Source organism: Notothenia rossii (assembly GCF_949606895.1).
Source record: "Notothenia rossii genome assembly, chromosome: 4".
NCBI lineage: Eukaryota > Metazoa > Chordata > Actinopteri > Perciformes > Nototheniidae > Notothenia > Notothenia rossii.
The window spans coordinates 27,846,853-27,864,461 of NC_136902.1; the positions used below are offsets into that span (position 1 = coordinate 27,846,853).

General features: G+C 39.7%; 2 protein-coding genes and 1 long non-coding RNA gene across 4 annotated transcripts in view; 2 read left to right on the forward strand and 1 right to left on the reverse strand.

Moving 5' to 3' along the window:
- The first annotated feature begins 1,831 nt into the window (after positions 1-1,831).
- Positions 1,832-4,053, forward strand: LOC307036669. The gene is made up of 2 exons (XR_013807411.1): positions 1,832-3,040; positions 3,194-4,053. It is a non-coding gene; the product is annotated as an uncharacterized lncRNA (long non-coding RNA).
- On the reverse strand, positions 3,784-9,582 carry lrrc47 (leucine rich repeat containing 47). The gene is made up of 7 exons (XM_079677196.1): positions 8,973-9,582; positions 7,931-8,383; positions 7,697-7,813; positions 7,463-7,578; positions 6,362-6,464; positions 6,110-6,199; positions 3,784-4,474 (listed from the first exon to the last, which is right to left on the reverse strand). The coding sequence occupies exons 1-7, from the start codon at positions 9,540-9,542 to the stop codon at positions 4,253-4,255; spliced, it is 1,671 nt and encodes a 556-aa protein (XP_079533322.1). The 5' UTR covers positions 9,543-9,582; the 3' UTR covers positions 3,784-4,252.
- Positions 9,583-10,122: 540 nt separating this feature from the next.
- cep104 (centrosomal protein 104) overlaps positions 10,123-17,609 on the forward strand; it is a 41,344-nt gene continuing 33,857 nt past the window's right edge. The window contains exons 1-5 of one of the 2 annotated variants that reach the window (XM_079676039.1): positions 10,125-10,383; positions 11,533-11,659; positions 11,811-11,984; positions 12,862-13,000; positions 13,178-13,240. In XM_079676039.1, the coding sequence (XP_079532165.1) occupies positions 11,547-11,659; positions 11,811-11,984; positions 12,862-13,000; positions 13,178-13,240 (489 nt within the window). In that variant the 5' untranslated portion in view covers positions 10,125-10,383; positions 11,533-11,546. Of the gene's footprint in view, positions 10,384-11,532; positions 11,660-11,810; positions 11,985-12,861; positions 13,001-13,177; positions 13,241-17,609 lie in introns of both variants that reach the window. The other variant, XM_079676040.1, reaches the window with a different exon arrangement.

Consider the following 17,609-nt stretch of genomic DNA (forward strand, 5'->3'; position numbering starts at 1 on the left):
TTGTTTCCTTCCCAGTAGGCTGTGTTTGGACCTTTGGGTAGAGGAGGGAAGTCTGGGTCCTACGGCTCATGGTGTGGCTGGCCCAGGCCCCCTTCTTCTTTTTTTGTTTGTTTTACGCTGTCCTCCAGACTTGGTTCCTTATTGCTGGTAGGCATGCATGTGAGTTACGGCTGTGCTGAAAATAAATGCCCGTCGATAACTAAAGTCTGTGTTTGGCGTGTTTTTTTTAATGTTACGGGCCTTCCCACGAGCCACTACCGCTTGGTAGAGGGACGGGACGTAACACAGTGTTTGGACGTTCAGATAGAACGACCTGTGGAAAGGGAAGACCTTTTCTACAGCCCTCCAACACACACTGCTCTTTGAGGGGAACAGTGGACGTCGTCAAGTCAAGGTATACTTTACTAAAAGTATTTCAAATGCATTTCCGTGGATCAGCTTTCATAAGCAATCATTAATTTTACCAGCTGTAAGCGTTCCCCACTACTAATTTGAACAATCTCAGATGCCTACAGAAATGGAAGAACAAAGATATTTTACGTAAGCAAAAAACAAAGTGTAAAATACTCTTAAAAGTAAAAGTAGGCTATATTGCATTTAAAAGATATGAAAGTATTTTAATTTTCCTTTTTATTTTTGAACATCCCCTATAAACATACGGTGTCCAGCCCGAGCTAACGCGCAAACAGCCCAAAATACTTACATTAGGAGAAACGCGTTGAAGATCAGTTATAGGCTGGCTGACTTAACTTGCCCAGTGATTCCAAATATACTGACAAAACACTTACACGTCAATATGTATTACTAGAATTGATATTTTGCAAACTCTTTAAAGTAGGCTAACTAAAATAATAGACAATATTAGCCCCTTAAAAATGTAGTATGGCCATTGGTATTAGCCCACAATATTTTCTGGGCCCAGGGTTTACTTTAAGTCTGGGGGTTGAATAGTGAAGTCTCCAATATTACTACAGGTTACTAAAGTTTTTACACAATTTGACTTTTGGTGTACTTTTACTTTGTGCTGAACCAAATATACGCCTTATTTGATTCCTACAGCTGTAACGGCAGGAGGGTGTATAGTAGTATTCGTTTATTTGTCCCCGAGAGAAAATAGGTTGCAGCACATCACAAAGGCAACATAGACACAGATTAAAACAAACAGACAACCAGATATCGGCAGACATGACAAGGGGCCTATAGGCCCTCATTTGCGAAATAGGGGGGACAGGGCCAGACCAGCTGGGTAAACAGTGCGTCCTAGCCATCATTTATTCAGGAGTTTGATGGCTTGTGGGACGAAAGACAGCCTAGATCTGTTCTTTTTTAAATAAGGGGCACGATATCTCCGCCCGGTTCAAAGTAAGAGGCAAGAGGGTGCCTCAGGTCACTCTCAATATTGTGTGCCAATTTTAAAACTCTTTCCTTGTATAAGCATTCTATATTAGCAAATGAGATTCCTGTCAATTTACTGGACAATGTTATGGCCCTCCTGACTGACTTTTTCTGTGCCTCAGTTGCGTTGCCGAACCAGCATATAATGCCGAAGGAGAGCACACTTTCGATAAAAGCATGATAACACATTAAAAGACAATAATTTACGTAAAAAAAACCATTCTTTGTTGAGACTTAGCATTTATTTTCTCAGACCAAACATCCCATCTGAGCTTGTGGTCAAGCACGATACCAAGATATTTGTACTCAGTGACACATTGTGAACTAAAGGTCCGTGGCATTGTTAATTCTGATCCCTGCCCTGGGACCGCCAAATACCTGGAAACCACCTACTACTGCTTGCCAGCAGGTGAGTCACATCTCTGCAACTAAACAAAGCTTTATAACATATTATAGTGTGTACTGTCTAATCATTCAATCATTTTATTTTGACAGTTCACTTTGCTACATGCGAGGGCTCTTTGGCACACCTCCAGTGCGGTAATCATTGTCTATATTTTTTACATTTATGGTGGATTTATGGTATGGGCAGAATGATATTGAAAATACATCTCTAAATCTACAATACATTTCTATTTTACTGCGCTGCCAATTGTTTGTGTTCTTTTTTTACAGATGAAGGACAGATTATATTTGTCTACGGTGCTCACATGGACGCCATGACAAGACCACATGTTCTTACCAATGGCCCGCTAAAAATATTGAAAACGTTGCCTGCTCCAGCCCTACTCACTTAGTGGCAGACAGGTAAAGCTGCAGAGACTTTGCTATAAGGAAAACATTCCACATTACAAGAAACGACTATGCAGTACATATAATCTGTTCAAAGCAGTTTGTGATTCTAGTTATAATGCATTCAAAATAGTTTTTATGTATGGTAACTTTGGGAATAATACACTAATGCAACGATCCTTGCAAATGTGAGTGATGAAATAAATTAATAGTATTATGATTCTTAACTTTATAGTGATTATGAAATGCTGTATGTATAGAAATACTGTATGCTTATTACCTCAGTCAGTTAGAAAAAGGTTACAATTGGAATAGCAATCTGCAAACATTTCAATGACAGATGTTATAGTCTGTATGAGTGCTTGGATTTTCCTATGTAGTATAAGAAACATCTCTAGGTTTACACACATCACATTTCATATTTTCCTGGGTGTATTTACTCATTGCCCTATATCCACAGTTTCAATGGAAAAAAACAGCTGTACTATCATTGCAACAAACTATGTTTAGAAGGGGTTGTCCGCAGATTTACAAGTACCTGGAAGTGGCTTATAACACAGCTAATAACGCAAAATAACAATCTGCAAAAATGATTGGGACATACGATACTTGCTGATGGAAAGGCTGTGATTTAGTTTGAACCTATATGAAATCTTCCTATGTTTACACGATAGAATGTATATATAAAGAGGTTGACAAAAATCAGATTTGATATGCTCCTGGGTCTATTCACTCATGTCACTCCATCCACAGCAGCAATGGAAAAAACCGCTGCACTATCAGTGCAACCAATTCCGAGTTTGGAGACCCTTGTGGCGGCACTTACAAGTACCTGCAGGTGGCTTACACTTGTGTAAGTATCTTACATGTCTACAAATTATTGCTACCACACTTCCACTACAACAGAAATGTGCTAAATAAAAAATAAATAAAAAAGGCCATCATTGTTATGCTATTTATCAGTATATTCAAGTATTTGTCTAAAATCATTTATGTTCTTTCGCAGATCCTTCGTCGGGATTAGCTTCCAAACAATAAACCTCTTAACATACTGATATTCCTGTAATACAAGAAAGAAAACCCCATGGAAATGAAATGGTGCATCTCAAAGTTTTTCTCTTTTTAAATAAACATTCTTAAATAAATGTGTCAGCTTATCAATGTGTTCATTAGCTAGAGAAATGTCAGAAATATTACTGTTCTAGATATCTCATTGTATTAGAACAACAATATGGAATAGATATATCCATAGATGCTGTATAAAAGTTTAACGTTTTGAAGGATTGAAGTGGTGTCGAACAAATCGGTTTAAATAACTGCTTTATTCCCGCAGTCATCGCACAAATGATGTTATAGCAGTGTCTGTTGTTTTTGAATGTTTGTCAGGATGGATCCATGGTCTTTTATCTCCAATCTGAATCTACCTATGGGTAATACCGTAATAACCTGAACCTGGGGCAGTTTGTGTTCCCACATTGTTTGGCAGTTAGCATTAGCACTGTAGCTACAATGGCAAAACCAAGAACACTCAGACCTACAGAATCTGTAGCTAAACAGCAAACACTGTGTGTGGCATATGAAATAAAATAAATGAAAGAAGGAGTATATTTTATTAAGTCTAAGTCAGACATTCTTTGCTGCTGCTTAAAGGGAAAGTGCCAATATGTACTGCAAGGTGAACAAATGGTGTCACAAGTCGCCAGTCCAAGTTACTTGAACAAAAATATTTTTACCAACAGACAACGTTTCTTCATTTTGTAAATAATACAAACATCTGGATATTTGCACAAATGTTGACATATTGTTCATGCTTTTGTGAAAGCAGCAAACATGATTTATTAACATAACTATGTGGTTCAAAAAGCTGTGCTTAAATCAAAAACATTCTTCAACAGGCAACACGTCAATCATGGATAAGATTTCTGTGATCCCTGAAGTAAAAAGGATGTAATGTTGTTACATGTTGTCAAACCTTAGCCTTAATGTCCCACAATGTTCACCTGTTAATATGACTTCATGCAGCATGTGAATGAGTGTAAACATCAGAGGTTATCCACAGCAACAACTACCAAACGACAGTCAGGTTGCTGATGGCGCTGCAGAGGTCCGTTTTGGACGGGTAGACGACCTTGAGGCTGCCGTCCTGGTCCACCGTGCGGACCTGCTGCACGATCAGTTCGCTGGAGGTCTCGCTGCTGCCTGCCGGCTCTTGTGGGCCGTCCCCTTCCCCGTCTGACCCCGCCTCCTCCTGATGCTCCGCCGTGAACTTGTTCAACTCTGCCATTTTCTGTGATGAAACCAGAAATGCACTTTAAAAAGGGATACATTTCAACTTTTTTTTGTTTCATAATTGTATTGAAGGTTTCTTCTAGAACATTTTTACATGCTTTCATTTTCAGAAATATCATTATTTTTCTCATACTGTCTGTCTGAATATAACTGTTTTCACATTGCCAGAACGGCATACAGAACAGAATGAAAGAAGAAAGAAAAAGGGGCTAAACAATGTAGAGATTCCACTAATTCAGTGGTTCTCAAACTTTTTCTGTCAGGCCCCCCCTTTGGAGAGAAAAAAAAGTCGGGGCTCCCCCCCCCCCCAACACAAATAGTCAGGCTCAGTGGCGGCGCCAGTGATACTATTTTGGGGGTGCTGTGGGGTAGCTTGACGTTTCATAGAGGGTGCTTTTACGGTTTCCCATTAATTTACCGATCGCTACGGTGGAATTTTCTACTGCAACAATCCCCACACACACACACAGTGTACCCGCGACTGTTACAATGAAGGCTCGATAATCAGCTCACGGCATATAGGTGTAAGCAGGGGTACAGTGCTATTTGTATAGGTGGTGTGTGGGCCTCACATAGGGGGGTCCGGGGGCAAGCTCCCCTGGGAAGATTTTTAAATATTTAAGTTAAAAGCATCAATCTGGTGCACTTTGAGAGCAAAATTAAGAGATCTATGGATACATCTCTCAACACCCATTTGAAACAGATTTACTTTTTCTTTATGGATATTTTACAAATCACTCCCCTTTTAAACTTTATTCTTTTTTTAATGTCATATAGTATTTCATAACTGTTTTTAATTTATTCTCTTATTTTTTTATAACTATAATGATCATATAAACGTGGGGCCTCGGAAATAATTGTTTACATCAATGGAGACCAAAACGTTTGAGACCCACTGAGATAACACTGAGAGTCCTTTAGCTCAATGAGTCTCTCAGTCTGACAGGAGAGGACTCTCCTCCACTTTGTTGTTGAAAAAACTCCTTCCGTTCCGTTAGCGTAGCTCGCTGGCACCAGAAGCTAACAACAACGATCTCCGGTACCGGTGCGCTCTCTCTCGCGCAAAAAAAAAAATGGCTCGTTCCACACACACACAGAGCCGAGCTTTCATGAAACACAGAGACCCAGACGTAATAGTACTGTATCATATTATTTTCGAATCAATCATTTTTCAAAATATGTTTTTTTTAATTTTTTTTAATAACCATTTGTCCTTCTGGTCTGTCGTGCCCCCCCTGTCAAGCCTCTGCGCCCCCCACTTTGAGAACCACTGCACTAATTTGTTGGTTCACAATTACAAAAAACATTTCTAGATTTATAACAATTCACATTTCCAAAATCAATTTGCACGGGTACTTTTTTCAGGATGTAGTCCAGTCACCATTTAATCATGCAAAAATAAATAAAAGGATTTTACTAAAAAGTTACAAGTTATAAATTCTCAAATGTAAGATAGACAACAATTGCTAACAGTTTAATTTAAATGAGATTGCTACGTTAAGGTTGCCTGCCCTTTTATTTATCGAAAAACTTTCCCATTTAAAACACTGAAATGTTTGCAAAACAACATTTAATATTGGTATTGTTAGATTTTTAAGAAAGTTAACAATTGTAGGATTACTGCCACACTTACCAAAATCAGAGCATCCATAACATCTTTACAGGTCTGCAGGCTGGCTGCACTTGTCACCTCCAAGAACAACTCCTTGGTTGTCTTCTTGATCTGTAAAATCAAATCAGCTGATTATATAACTCCACAGAGACAAACTGTTAGCTAAAAGTCGATGTGGCATGAGGCATGTGTAAGGGGTTTTATGTTTCCGCCGCTAATGTATTTTATACCTTATTTAAGTCTTTAGAGAAAGTACAAAATAGACATACACACCTTGGTTTTCTCACTGTTAGTTATAGGTGGGAAAGAGATCACATGTCCTTCTGCATCCACTAGGCAGGGATACATTTCTTTTCCCTTCAGAAGCTGAAGGTATCTGTGAAAACATAAAATAGTTGAAACAGCATTATGAAAGGGCTTTAGTAAATGTAACAGACACATAGTAGGTGATATGCTTTGAAGAAATGATTACATTCAATTCAGCCTTTAGATTTAAGATTCTTTCATTTGCAGGTTTCATTTAGTGTGTGTCGGCATCCTGAATAGTCTGTTAAACCAACAGCAAGTGGCTTTAATTGAAGCATTAATAAGATTGATAAAAGCGGTTTACATAATGTTATTAATCAGTCATGTCTATTATTACCATTAAGATCAACTGATCAATATCATCTCAAAATGTTTCAGCATTTTCTTTTTTATCCCACACTGATGACTACATCCAGAATTGTTGGCTGATGTTGCCTCAAAATGAGCCTACAACTCATTGCTCATTCAACACAAAGGTTTTAATAAAACAAACTTAAGCTGTCGTCCAACATACTAACACTGCCCTCATGTGTTACAGCAGCAAGCCCGTTGTACAGAGGTCTGGTGAACCACTTTAAAGCTGAGGTAGGCAGTTATTTTGGGCAAAATGTTTCATAATAATCTAAGTACGTCTTCCTTTTTGGGTTGCTTTAATGTGTTGGCAGTTGACGCCTATGCTGGAATAGCAACTTTTCAATCGCCTGAAGGCCATTCTTTATTTATAGAACAGCTTATAGTATCTTTTGTTTCCGAAAATTATCTTGAAGTCTTCCCTCATTTTCTAAAGACTGAAAACAGAACCATGAGCAGGTGTAGGAGTCTAATGGTCTTTCTTAGACTTAATTACACCATGGCAAAAAGTGACACCAAAAATAAAAGTGCTTACCTTAACTTTAATGTTACGAATAAGGTATTTTATTTTTGAAATAACAGTTAATGGGTTTTCAACATTAATTAAGGTTTTTTTTACCAAAACTTTCTTCCCTTGACTCAAGCTTGTAGTTAACCAATAAAGATATTTCACAACACTTTTTCCTACAGAAGAGAAGAGTCAGAAGTAATACTGACTTGTGCAGGCCGGTGACGTTCTGCCTCTTCTTCTGCTTCCTCAGCTCGTCAGCCTCCAGCTGAAGCTGTCTTATCAGCTCGACAGCCGTCATCTCCTTCCGACCCAGCGAAACAACCTAAAAACCAATGCCGTCTTTTGTGAGATGGATATGTTGTTGGAGAGCTTTACAGTGACAATTATATTTGACCACAAAGCAACTGAACTGAAATTGACATGAATCTACGTTAGCGTACCTTCAGCTGTGTAGGTGGTTTGACATCATACACCAGAGGAGCTTTAATAAGCTGCACATCATGAGTTGCAATGGTCGCGATGGTCCTTTTACCACATAAGTCATCATGAAGCTTTGTCTGGCAAAACAAGAGGTGACACTTTTTTGGTGACAACACAGCACACTTATTTTATTAGTAATGCTAAACTAAGACAATTGTCCAAAGCGCACACCCTTGTGAGGTGTCTGATCTTACCTGAGCAACAAGGAATCGTTTAAGAGCGTTCCCAGATTGGAGGTTCATGCCCATGACAATGCAGCACACCAAGTAAGGTCGGACATCTTTCACCTCTGAACTCACTGTCACCGTGAGTGCTTCAGGAGTGTCCGAAACGTGGAGAACCTTCACCACCATCTTGTTCAGTTCCTCCACCTCATCCTCTGCCCCCTTATCCTTCTTCTTCCTCTGCTGGCGTTTACCTTTGTCCGCCTTGCGACCCCCTTCCGCGTCAGCTCCTTCCTCTCCCTGTCTTCCCTTTCCTTTTCCTCTGAGGTACTCCAGAATGGACTTGGTCTGGCAGCCGTTGACCATCTTCTCCAGTCGTTTGTCACTCAACTTGTTGCCTTTGAAGTTGATCTCCTTAAGCTTGGCACAGTCGCTCAATTCAGGTGGGATCTCCTTTAGCTTGTTGTTAGAGAGGTCCAGCATCTGGAGGAAAAAAAAAGGGTGAAAGTTTAGTTTAATGTTATGTTATGTTAAGAAAAAACAATATATCATAATTATATCAAAATCTTGATATGAAAATAGATATCTTCTTACATTTTGGATTTCAGAATATTGCATAAAAGTTGGTAGCTTAAAGGCTGCATTACAGCAAATGTATGTCTTTTTTTGTACTTACCAGACTGTCCTAACTGTTGTATTATGTGCCTTTACCCACTTCATTCTATCCAAAATGTACAGGTGATTATTTTTCTAAAATTACATTGCTTAATATTTTGGGAAATCATTATTATTAAACATGTTTCCATATCATCCAGACCTACTGCATTAACATGAAATAGATGAGTCATTTATGGCAGGTAACCAACCAAACTCTGGACAAAAAAATAAAATGTTTTTGCTGCATTGCATATAAGCAAATATGACTCTTTGTTAGCTATAATTCCTGACACACCCTACACAAAGTGAAACCTTCTTTTTAATACGGCGTACATTTTATTCACCCAGAAGCACAATTAGCCACTAAAAGATGACATGATATGTGTATAAGAGCTAACAATAGCATCCGGCCCACCTTTAGAGCAGTTAGCTTGTGAACATCTCCACTCAGCTGTTCAATGGAGTTGTCATAGGCGACCAGCATGCTGAGGAGGTCCAGTTTCTCGGAGTAGAAATCAGCAGGGAATGCAGTGATCTTGTTCTTGGAGATGTTGATGGTGGAGAGCCTGGTGCACTTGCTCAGTCCCTCTGGCAGGACCTCCAGGCTGTTGCAGCTCACATTGAGGGTGTTGAGCTCCTTCAACTGGGTGATCCCCTCGGGTAAAACAGTCAGGTTGTTGGCTGAAATATCCAGGACCTTCAGTGACTTGAGCTTACCGACCACACTCGGGAAGGAGGCGAGCTTGTTCCTGCACAAGATGAGGCTCTGCAGGCTGGTCAGATGTTGGATGTCCTCGTGGATCTCTGTCAAACTCGGGCACTGGCTAACTTCCAGATAGTTCAGCAGTTTGAGGGTGTAGATAGCCGAGCAGAGCCCCCCGTTTGAGGCAATCCTTTCATCGAAAGCTGCACCCTGGAAAACCAGTTCACGTCTTTTCTCTAAAGCTACTTTCTCTATTTCTGGCCATTGCTCGATGTCATCCATGCTTGCTGCTGCTAAGACTAGTTGTAAAGAGACAATAAAAAAACACTACATCCGTTTTAATATTTCAAAATAAATGTGTATGTTTTGGATTTACCTATTTGTATGGTATGCCTGTACATACAAAATTAGTCAAATCGAAATGTAATTTTATAACAATATAAGAGCTTTTTTAATTCACAAGATGAATTTACGAACGGTAAAAAATACAAATATAAGATGTTAATCCTCTGGAGTCTAGACTGAAAAAACACAACATGAAACATTTACATTTACACAGGCTAGGCCTACAATCAAAAATAGACTAAGCATAACACATACAAAAAAAGAAAGTAAATACATAATTTCTAAATAATTATTCATTCGTGATACATACAGATCTGTGGCACATTTGGATTTTAAATATTTATATTTTTGGAGCTGACGTGTGTAAAAGTTAATGTTTCATGCTGTGCCTTTATTTTGTAGACAACTTCCTGTTGTAACAGGCACGATGACACGATGCTATTTCCCATCCGGGGTCCTGGAAGAAGTTTGAAAAATGCATTATAAAATACATTTTGATACATTATCCATGTGATAATTGTTTCGATTTGTAGGCAGAAACACAATACATACACCGGATATTTACGATAAACATGGATTTAACATTTAACTGGTGATGTAAAAAAAACATTTCCGACCGTGTTAAACCATAGTGTAAAACCCTAAAACCACATTGACCACAACCCATTGCGACTGACGTCAGTCGCACACCATTGCGCATGGCGCGCTGGTTGTTGTCACCGGTGGTTATGGAGATGCGATGGGACTACAAGCTGTCAACATTACGGTGATGTTCGTGGTAAGATATCTTTGAAATAAACGCAATAAAACTTGTATTTACTCCTAAATGTTCACCCAAAAAATATAGTCTACAACGACCAACAGTTGTCAGGGCATTTCTGTATTTTAGCGGTTCACATTAGAATACAGCTACTGTAAAAGTAGCTATGTTGGCTGATACAGTAGTCAACAGTCAGCTAGCGTTAATGCCCTCCGCCCAACATGCTCCAGTCAGCAATAAAGGCTTCTCTGTCCTACCCCTACCAAGGGGGTTTTGTGAATGCTCTGCCCAGGATACTTTATTTCCTTTGCAGATAACCCTACCCCAAACTAAATGCAGTAAATTAGCAGTTGAATATTTCCTGCGACACAAGTAAAGCGTTCAACAAATATTTAAGCCTCGTGCGTTTAGCAAAACGTTATTTACAGCTAATGACACACACTCAGAACCATAACATGATGAACAACGTACCAGCTAGCATTACTAACAAACCAATTGTTAATACATATTTGTATGGTTAAAATAAGTTTATTGTTTGTATTATTTATTTCTTAAAATGAATGTGTAATTGCTGACAGGTTTGCTCACATTGTTTGGTCAAGTAAAGTGACTGTGATTAAACATTGTCTTGTAAATGTGTCAGTACTAGTGATACGAATACACTACCTGTATGTGGTTACTGATATTATAAACTATAATTGTAATACTCGAGAAACATACAATTTTGTTCTTACACAACTGTTTTTTTCACTGATAAAAATAGGCTTAAGTTGTCAAATGTTTAGCTCAAGCACCCATACAAGAACACTGCTTGAATAAAATGTAGTTAAATCTGAAACTATGTGACCAAATAATAATTAAACTGGACTGAACATCTGACCAGACAATAAATGTCAGGTGGTACTAAAAAGAGGTTTGTGAACCAGACATAAAGAGGATTTCGTTTTTTGGTCATAACTAGACATATAATATAAAAACCTGCCATTAACTTGTCGCTTATTGTTACTAGAGCATCTACAGGCATAATGTCATTGTAATAGAAAATGGAGATGTTATTAAACACACATTGTAAACCTGTAGGATAAGTAATTGAATTGTAAAATCATCCTCAATATCAGATGTATTGTTTTCTTGTATAAATAAAAATACTTATTTGTGTTCTCTCAGTGCCCACCAGAGGGATGCCCAGGAAGATAGGATTCATTGTGGTCAACTCTTCAAGTCATGAGGACAACTTCAGTGCCAAGGAGCTCATGGTCCACGCACCCACAGTAAATGGTTGGAGATCCAGCAGGTACTTTAATAAAACAGCTCTTAATTTTCACAAGCATGTCACATTTATTCATGTCTTTCTTAGCTGAAAAGCATCAAAAATATTGGCAGTTTTTAGTATTTTTCTACCCTCTTAAACAAATGTAACTTTGTGTAAATCCGATTTTCTGCAGGCTGTGCCCCTACACTCAACATATCACCCTCCAGCTGGCGGAGAGATGCAGGGTGAGGAAACTGCAGCTGCTGGCCCATCAGTACCTGATCCCAGCCAAGGTGGAGTTCCACATTGGAGACACCCTGCCTGAAACCGGCACTTCAGGGTTCCCTGGACAGCTTCGCAGACTCGGGTGAGACTGCAGACTCGGATAGGCTACATTTTTACTTCTACCTTAAAGGGTAGTTTTACTATAATTGTTGCCCAGGCACTAGGGATGAGGCTCAAACACTAAGCTTGGTTACTTTGATCTGGTTCTAATTTTGTATCTAATCAACTTTACCGGGAAGGAGGTACAGTACATGCAGAAAAGCTCTGTTGAATAGTCATGTAGAATCACCAAAAGGCAATTGGTAATCTAGGATTATGTTGTTTAATTTTAAAGCCTTTACTTGCATAGAAGCAACCATAATCTGGTTTTAATAATATATTGCTACTAGATATCAAAAGGTGGATGTTGATGGGACAGTTCTACTCTTAAAGCCATCATTTGCGAGATCCCTGAAGGATGTGCCCTGGAATCAAAATACATACACGTTAGCAAATAAATGCCTGCTATACAAAATATTGAAATTGTCCCCTGCTAGATGTTTAGTATGAATTATCCCACAGTATCTTTACAGTATACATTGCTTCAGGAATAAGTGCTAAAACCTGTACAGTATATGACTGCACGTGTTAAACAACTGCATTGAAGTAAAAAGTGTTTATATCTAACTTTAGAAATTGCATTTATGCTTCAGATATCCGAAATGTGGTGTTCTTCTGTGAATATTAAATTGCTGAATAAAACCATCATGTTATCTTTTTTAAAACACCAAAATCCAAAGTGAATAACCCATTGGAATTTTGTCAAAGGAACCAGCGTGATGCTTACAGGCTGGCCTTCAAACAAATATAATCCCTGCAGCATTCTATATCATGATAGATTAAAATTGTTTGTGCATTTAAGTCTAGTATTTATCAGCAGAGGACTTTAACTGAAAGGCAACACTGTACTCTCACCCCAGCTACGTGTCTTTGTCGGACAATGAGAAGACGGGTTTCAAAGCTCGGGAGTTGAAGTCAGTCCACGTGGACGCCATCGGAACATACCTGAGAATTACCTTCCACAGGAACCATTTCAACCAATACAATCATCACAATCAGGTAGTCTGTTACACAATTTTCACATGATTTTTTGATTGTAATAAAAGTATAGAATATCACCAACCTTATCCCTTAAAATGCTGTAAAGTATTTACCATATTAATCTCCCAACACATCCTTTTGTCACATGCATTGATATATTTTTTTCTGTTCTACCACATGTATTTATGATTTCAGGTTGCTTTGGTGGCCATTAATGTTGTGGGAGATTCTTTGGATGGCAATGCTTTTAACACTATTGTAAGTGAGCACTCTCTGCACTCAGTCACCCTTCACTGAACTTCTATCTGCTCGGCATTAGATGGGGCTGTTGTGCTGTGGTTTTATGAGACATGCTCATCAGTCTGTCATCAGTCACTAAGTAATGAGTTGATTGATGTCTTCATCCATTTGCTGGGGACTATGACAGTTTGAACTTTGGCTTTTTAAAATGGTAACACGAATGGTGAAATAATTTGTCACGTAAGGTATATTATTTGTGTATCCTTTATAAGCTGGATTCTGAGCAATGTTCCTATTATGATGCTATTTGCCTTTTTAAATATTAGATATTTATATGGGGAGGATGTACTGAATTACACCGAATACACTATATAAGCATGTCTATATGCACACGTGTTTACCTGAATGGTGTGTGTGTGTGTGTGTGTGTATGTGTCAGGAATGTAGTAATGAGACACAAAGGCAGGATAGTATGTAATCACACAGGAGGCCTTTAGTTAGCCGGTGAAATCAGATAGTTCTGCAGACAGACAGGTTCTGGAGGAGAGAGAGCACCTTAAAACACAAAAACACACACACACAGACAGAGAGAGACACAGACACACACTCGCACAGATTCCAGTGAACAGGCCGTGCATTGTTGCTCCGCTAATCCGACTCTGAGCACCTCCACCGTAGCAGCGATCTCTCCTGGAGGGTCGGCTAGATCTTGTTCTCTTGTATCTGTTCTGTGAGCGCACGTTGTGTTTGTCCTGCGGAAGGACACTGTGGTGCAGACAAAGCAGGGAAGCTTATTGTATTTTAAAAGTGTTGGTTATTTAAATTATTAAGAAAAAGGTATCTTCTACCTTACCTCTAGGGGGTATCAAGCCACGCACATTTGTCAAATGCAATGGAGGGGAATGGAATTTTGTTCCTCGTACTCACACAGCCATTCAAAAGTGTAAGGGATGATGGTAAACGGAAGCTTTCTCCAATTGTGGATATGTTGAAGCTGCCGTTATTGCCTCCAAAAAAAGGATTCTGAATTTGAATATACTCAAACCGACCAGACTTATGTTATACATTATAAATTGTGTACTCACATTTGATTAAAAACATCTTTAATTAGAAAAATCCCTGCTTTCAATCGAGCTAACAGTCTTTTTGATATTTGCCAGAATCATATATTGCATTTTGATCCAGGTATAGGCAACATTCTTACAATAGACTTTTGAGATATTAATTGTTTTTAACCATACATTTCCCCCCGGATGAAGGAAGCTGAGCAAACATTAGTGGTTAGCTTGCCGCTTTTAAATTCAATGTCTGCTAAACCTGACCATTTTAACATGAATGTTTTGGTCATTATTTTACTTTTTTAATCTCTGGCTCTATTTGTTATATAGAGGAGGAAACTCTGTGGATAATTCTGCTCCCAATAAAAACCTCCTTGACATTTGACAACAAACAAATCTCAACCTTAAAGGTCCCATGACATGCTTTTCTGGTTATTACCCGTCCCCTTGTGTGTTATGTAGCTTCTTCTGCTTGTAAACGGTTTGCAAAGTCACAAACCCTCAAAGTACACCCTGTAGCGAGTAAAACTCTAACACAGAAAAGACCTGTCTATGCTGCCCCAGAATGCCTCGTTGAAGATTTTTCTTTTGCCAATTTTTTCTTCCTGGTCATAATAATAATAATAATAGCTTGGATTTATATAGCGCCTTTCATGAGACCCAAGCTCGCGTTACAAAGAAGAACAGGGGCAAAACAAACATAACAAAAACAAAAGGCAGTCAGACAACCAGTCAGACAGACAAAACAACAAATAGATTAGGGGCCAAAGGCCTTAGTAAACAGATGGTTCTTGAGGGCCCTTTTGAAGGCGTTAAGCGTGGGGATGTTGCAGATCTCCGCAGGGAGAGCGTTCCAGAGGGTGGGGGCTGCCACGCTGAAGGCTCTGTCCCCGAAGGTTCGCAGTTTGGTGCAGGGGGTGTTAAGCAGGCCAGAGTCTGAAGACTGCAGGTTCCGGGGTGGGGCATGTGGGCGAAGGATGTCCGATAGGTACTGGGGAGCATGGGCATGGAGGGACTTGTAGGTAAGGAGGAGGATTTTGTATGTTATGCAGGACTTGACCAGCGAACCAGTGGAGGTGGATGAGGGTGGGAGTGATGTGCTGCCACGGCTTTGTATGTGTGAGTACCCTTGCAGCACAGTTTTTAACATGCTGGAGCCTGTGGAGTAGTGCTGAGATACAGTTGGGTATCATCAGCGTAACAGTGGAAATTGAGTCCATGATGTCGGATGATCTGGCCGAGGGGGAGCATGTAAATGGTGAACAGGAGGGGGCCAAGCACAGAGCCCTGGGGTACACCGTGGTGGACTGGGGCCAGGGGTGAATTTGAGCCATTGATGGAGACAAACTGTTTCCTGTTATGGAGGTAGGATGTGAACCAAGACAGCGCTGTGCCAGTGACACCTAGGAGGTCTGAGAGGCGGATGAGGAGGATGTTGTGAGAGATGGTGTCAAATGCTGAAGAGAGGTCCAGGAGGATGAGGATGCGGAGACGGCCAGTCAGCAGCAATGAGAAAATCTTTGGTGATCTTGATGAGGGCGGTCTCAGTGCAGTGTTCCTTTCTGAAGCCGGATTGGAAGGGCTCATAGAGCTCAGGGTTGGACATGTACAGATGGAGTTGGCCGGCAACCACTTTTTCCAGAGTTTTGCTTAGGAAGGGAAGGTTGGAGATCGGCCGGTGGTTCTGGAGGTCGTCGGGGTCCAGGCCAGGTTTTTTGAGTATGGGGGTGGCCGTGAGTGTGTGTGTGTGCTCAGGCTGAGTTCTGCGGTGTCTTGCTGTCTCGCAGACCCCACGCAGCAACCAGGAAACGACACCAGTAATCCAGCTCACGCTGTCCGCTCCTCGAGCCCCAAAGGGCAGAGCAGGGAGTCCCGCAACGTCCCGCCAACACGGCACCCAGACCCCACGCAGCATTCTCATCTGTTTGTCATTACTGGTGTCATTTTCTGGTTGCTAACGCCATTGTAACACATAATCACTGATGTTCCGCTGTAACGGTGGTGGACTCATCAGAACAGAGTGGGCGAGCTGACCAATCAGAGCACAGTGGTTTCATAGGGAGAGGGGGGGGCAGGAGCTCCAACAAGCCGTTTAGGACAGAGAGAGAATACACATACTATACAGAGATGCTGTATGAGAAACCAATGTGATTTCGGAACATTGAACAATGTCAATCTATTCTAGTAGACCTCGACAATGGAATTATGATCAGTAGAAATGGCCATGACATGGGACCTTTAAGAAGCCTATTGCATTGACTGCAAATGTTGAAAAGACTCATGATCCCATGCTTTTACACAACTCCACCAATCTGTTGTTCTTATTTGGATTGAGGGCAGGACACTACATATTGTACAGCTAAGTCTCCCTTATACTGTACTATCAATCTGTTCTGTTCCGTCAATATACAATTAGTAATGCCAATCTTTAGGCTTAAGTAAATGCTGATGAAGCAAAATCTGATTATTTTACATTTTGAGCTTTCTCCAACCTGGTTTGCCTTTATTTTCACTTATCATCACAATAAAAAGCACAGGTGTTACTAATATCATTAACGATGGCTCTTTATGCATGCCAATATTTCATTATTTACACCTGTGCTTCTTCTACTGTGACGTCTAAGAAATTAGATAGTTGATATGTTTCCTAATTGATTGCTCTAATTAAGGTATTATAGAATAATGGTGGTTGGAAATATTATGGACCACGTTATAACCCTCTCATGCTGGATAAATTCCGTTGTCACTTTTCATATCGGCTTGTGCTTCGTAACAGAAAACGGTTAACTGCCTATTTATCTAGAGTCACCAGTTCCTGGAAACACACTTTGGTGTTTAATATAAACATATGTTTTTGAATGCCGGGCACAATGCAGATTCAATTATATTCACACAATTATTTTGGAGTGGATGCATAAAGTATTAAGAACATTTCTATATTTTACTTTTTGTGTAGTAGACCCCAAAACATGTTATCTAATCTGTGTCATGTGAATAATGAAATTCTCCTCATACTAATGTAATGTACTATCGTATTTCAGGAAAAAGAACGACATACTGCACTATGATTAGATAAGTGTACAGTATTGTGCGTGTTCCTACTTATTACTGGCTAGCAGGACGTTTGTCCTTCCTCATATTACATGCAGATTTTGTGAATTATGTCATTCATAGACAGCCTGTTCTTTGACCGATTTTCCACTTCACACTTCAGGTGATAGCAGTGCAAGCAGTGTATTAAAAATCTCCATATTTGGTTGTAGCCTTGAATTGCTGATAAGTAATTATGTTTTGATGTAAGCATGTATGTCTGAGTACACTTGTATTAC

What these genes read in the sequence shown, in the direction of transcription:
- lrrc47 (XM_079677196.1), bottom strand. Translation starts at nt 9,542, where the DNA reads ATGGATGACATCGAGCAATGGCCAGAAATAGAGAAAGTAGCTTTAGAG. An exon ending in AACCACCTACACAGCTGAAG is followed by an intron (nt 7,579 to 7,696) that starts GTACGCTAACGT and finishes ATTGGTTTTTAG; the next exon opens with GTTGTTTCGCTGGGTCGGAA. An exon ending in CTAACAGTGAGAAAACCAAG is followed by an intron (nt 6,200 to 6,361) that starts GTGTGTATGTCT and finishes TTGATTTTACAG; the next exon opens with ATCAAGAAGACAACCAAGGA.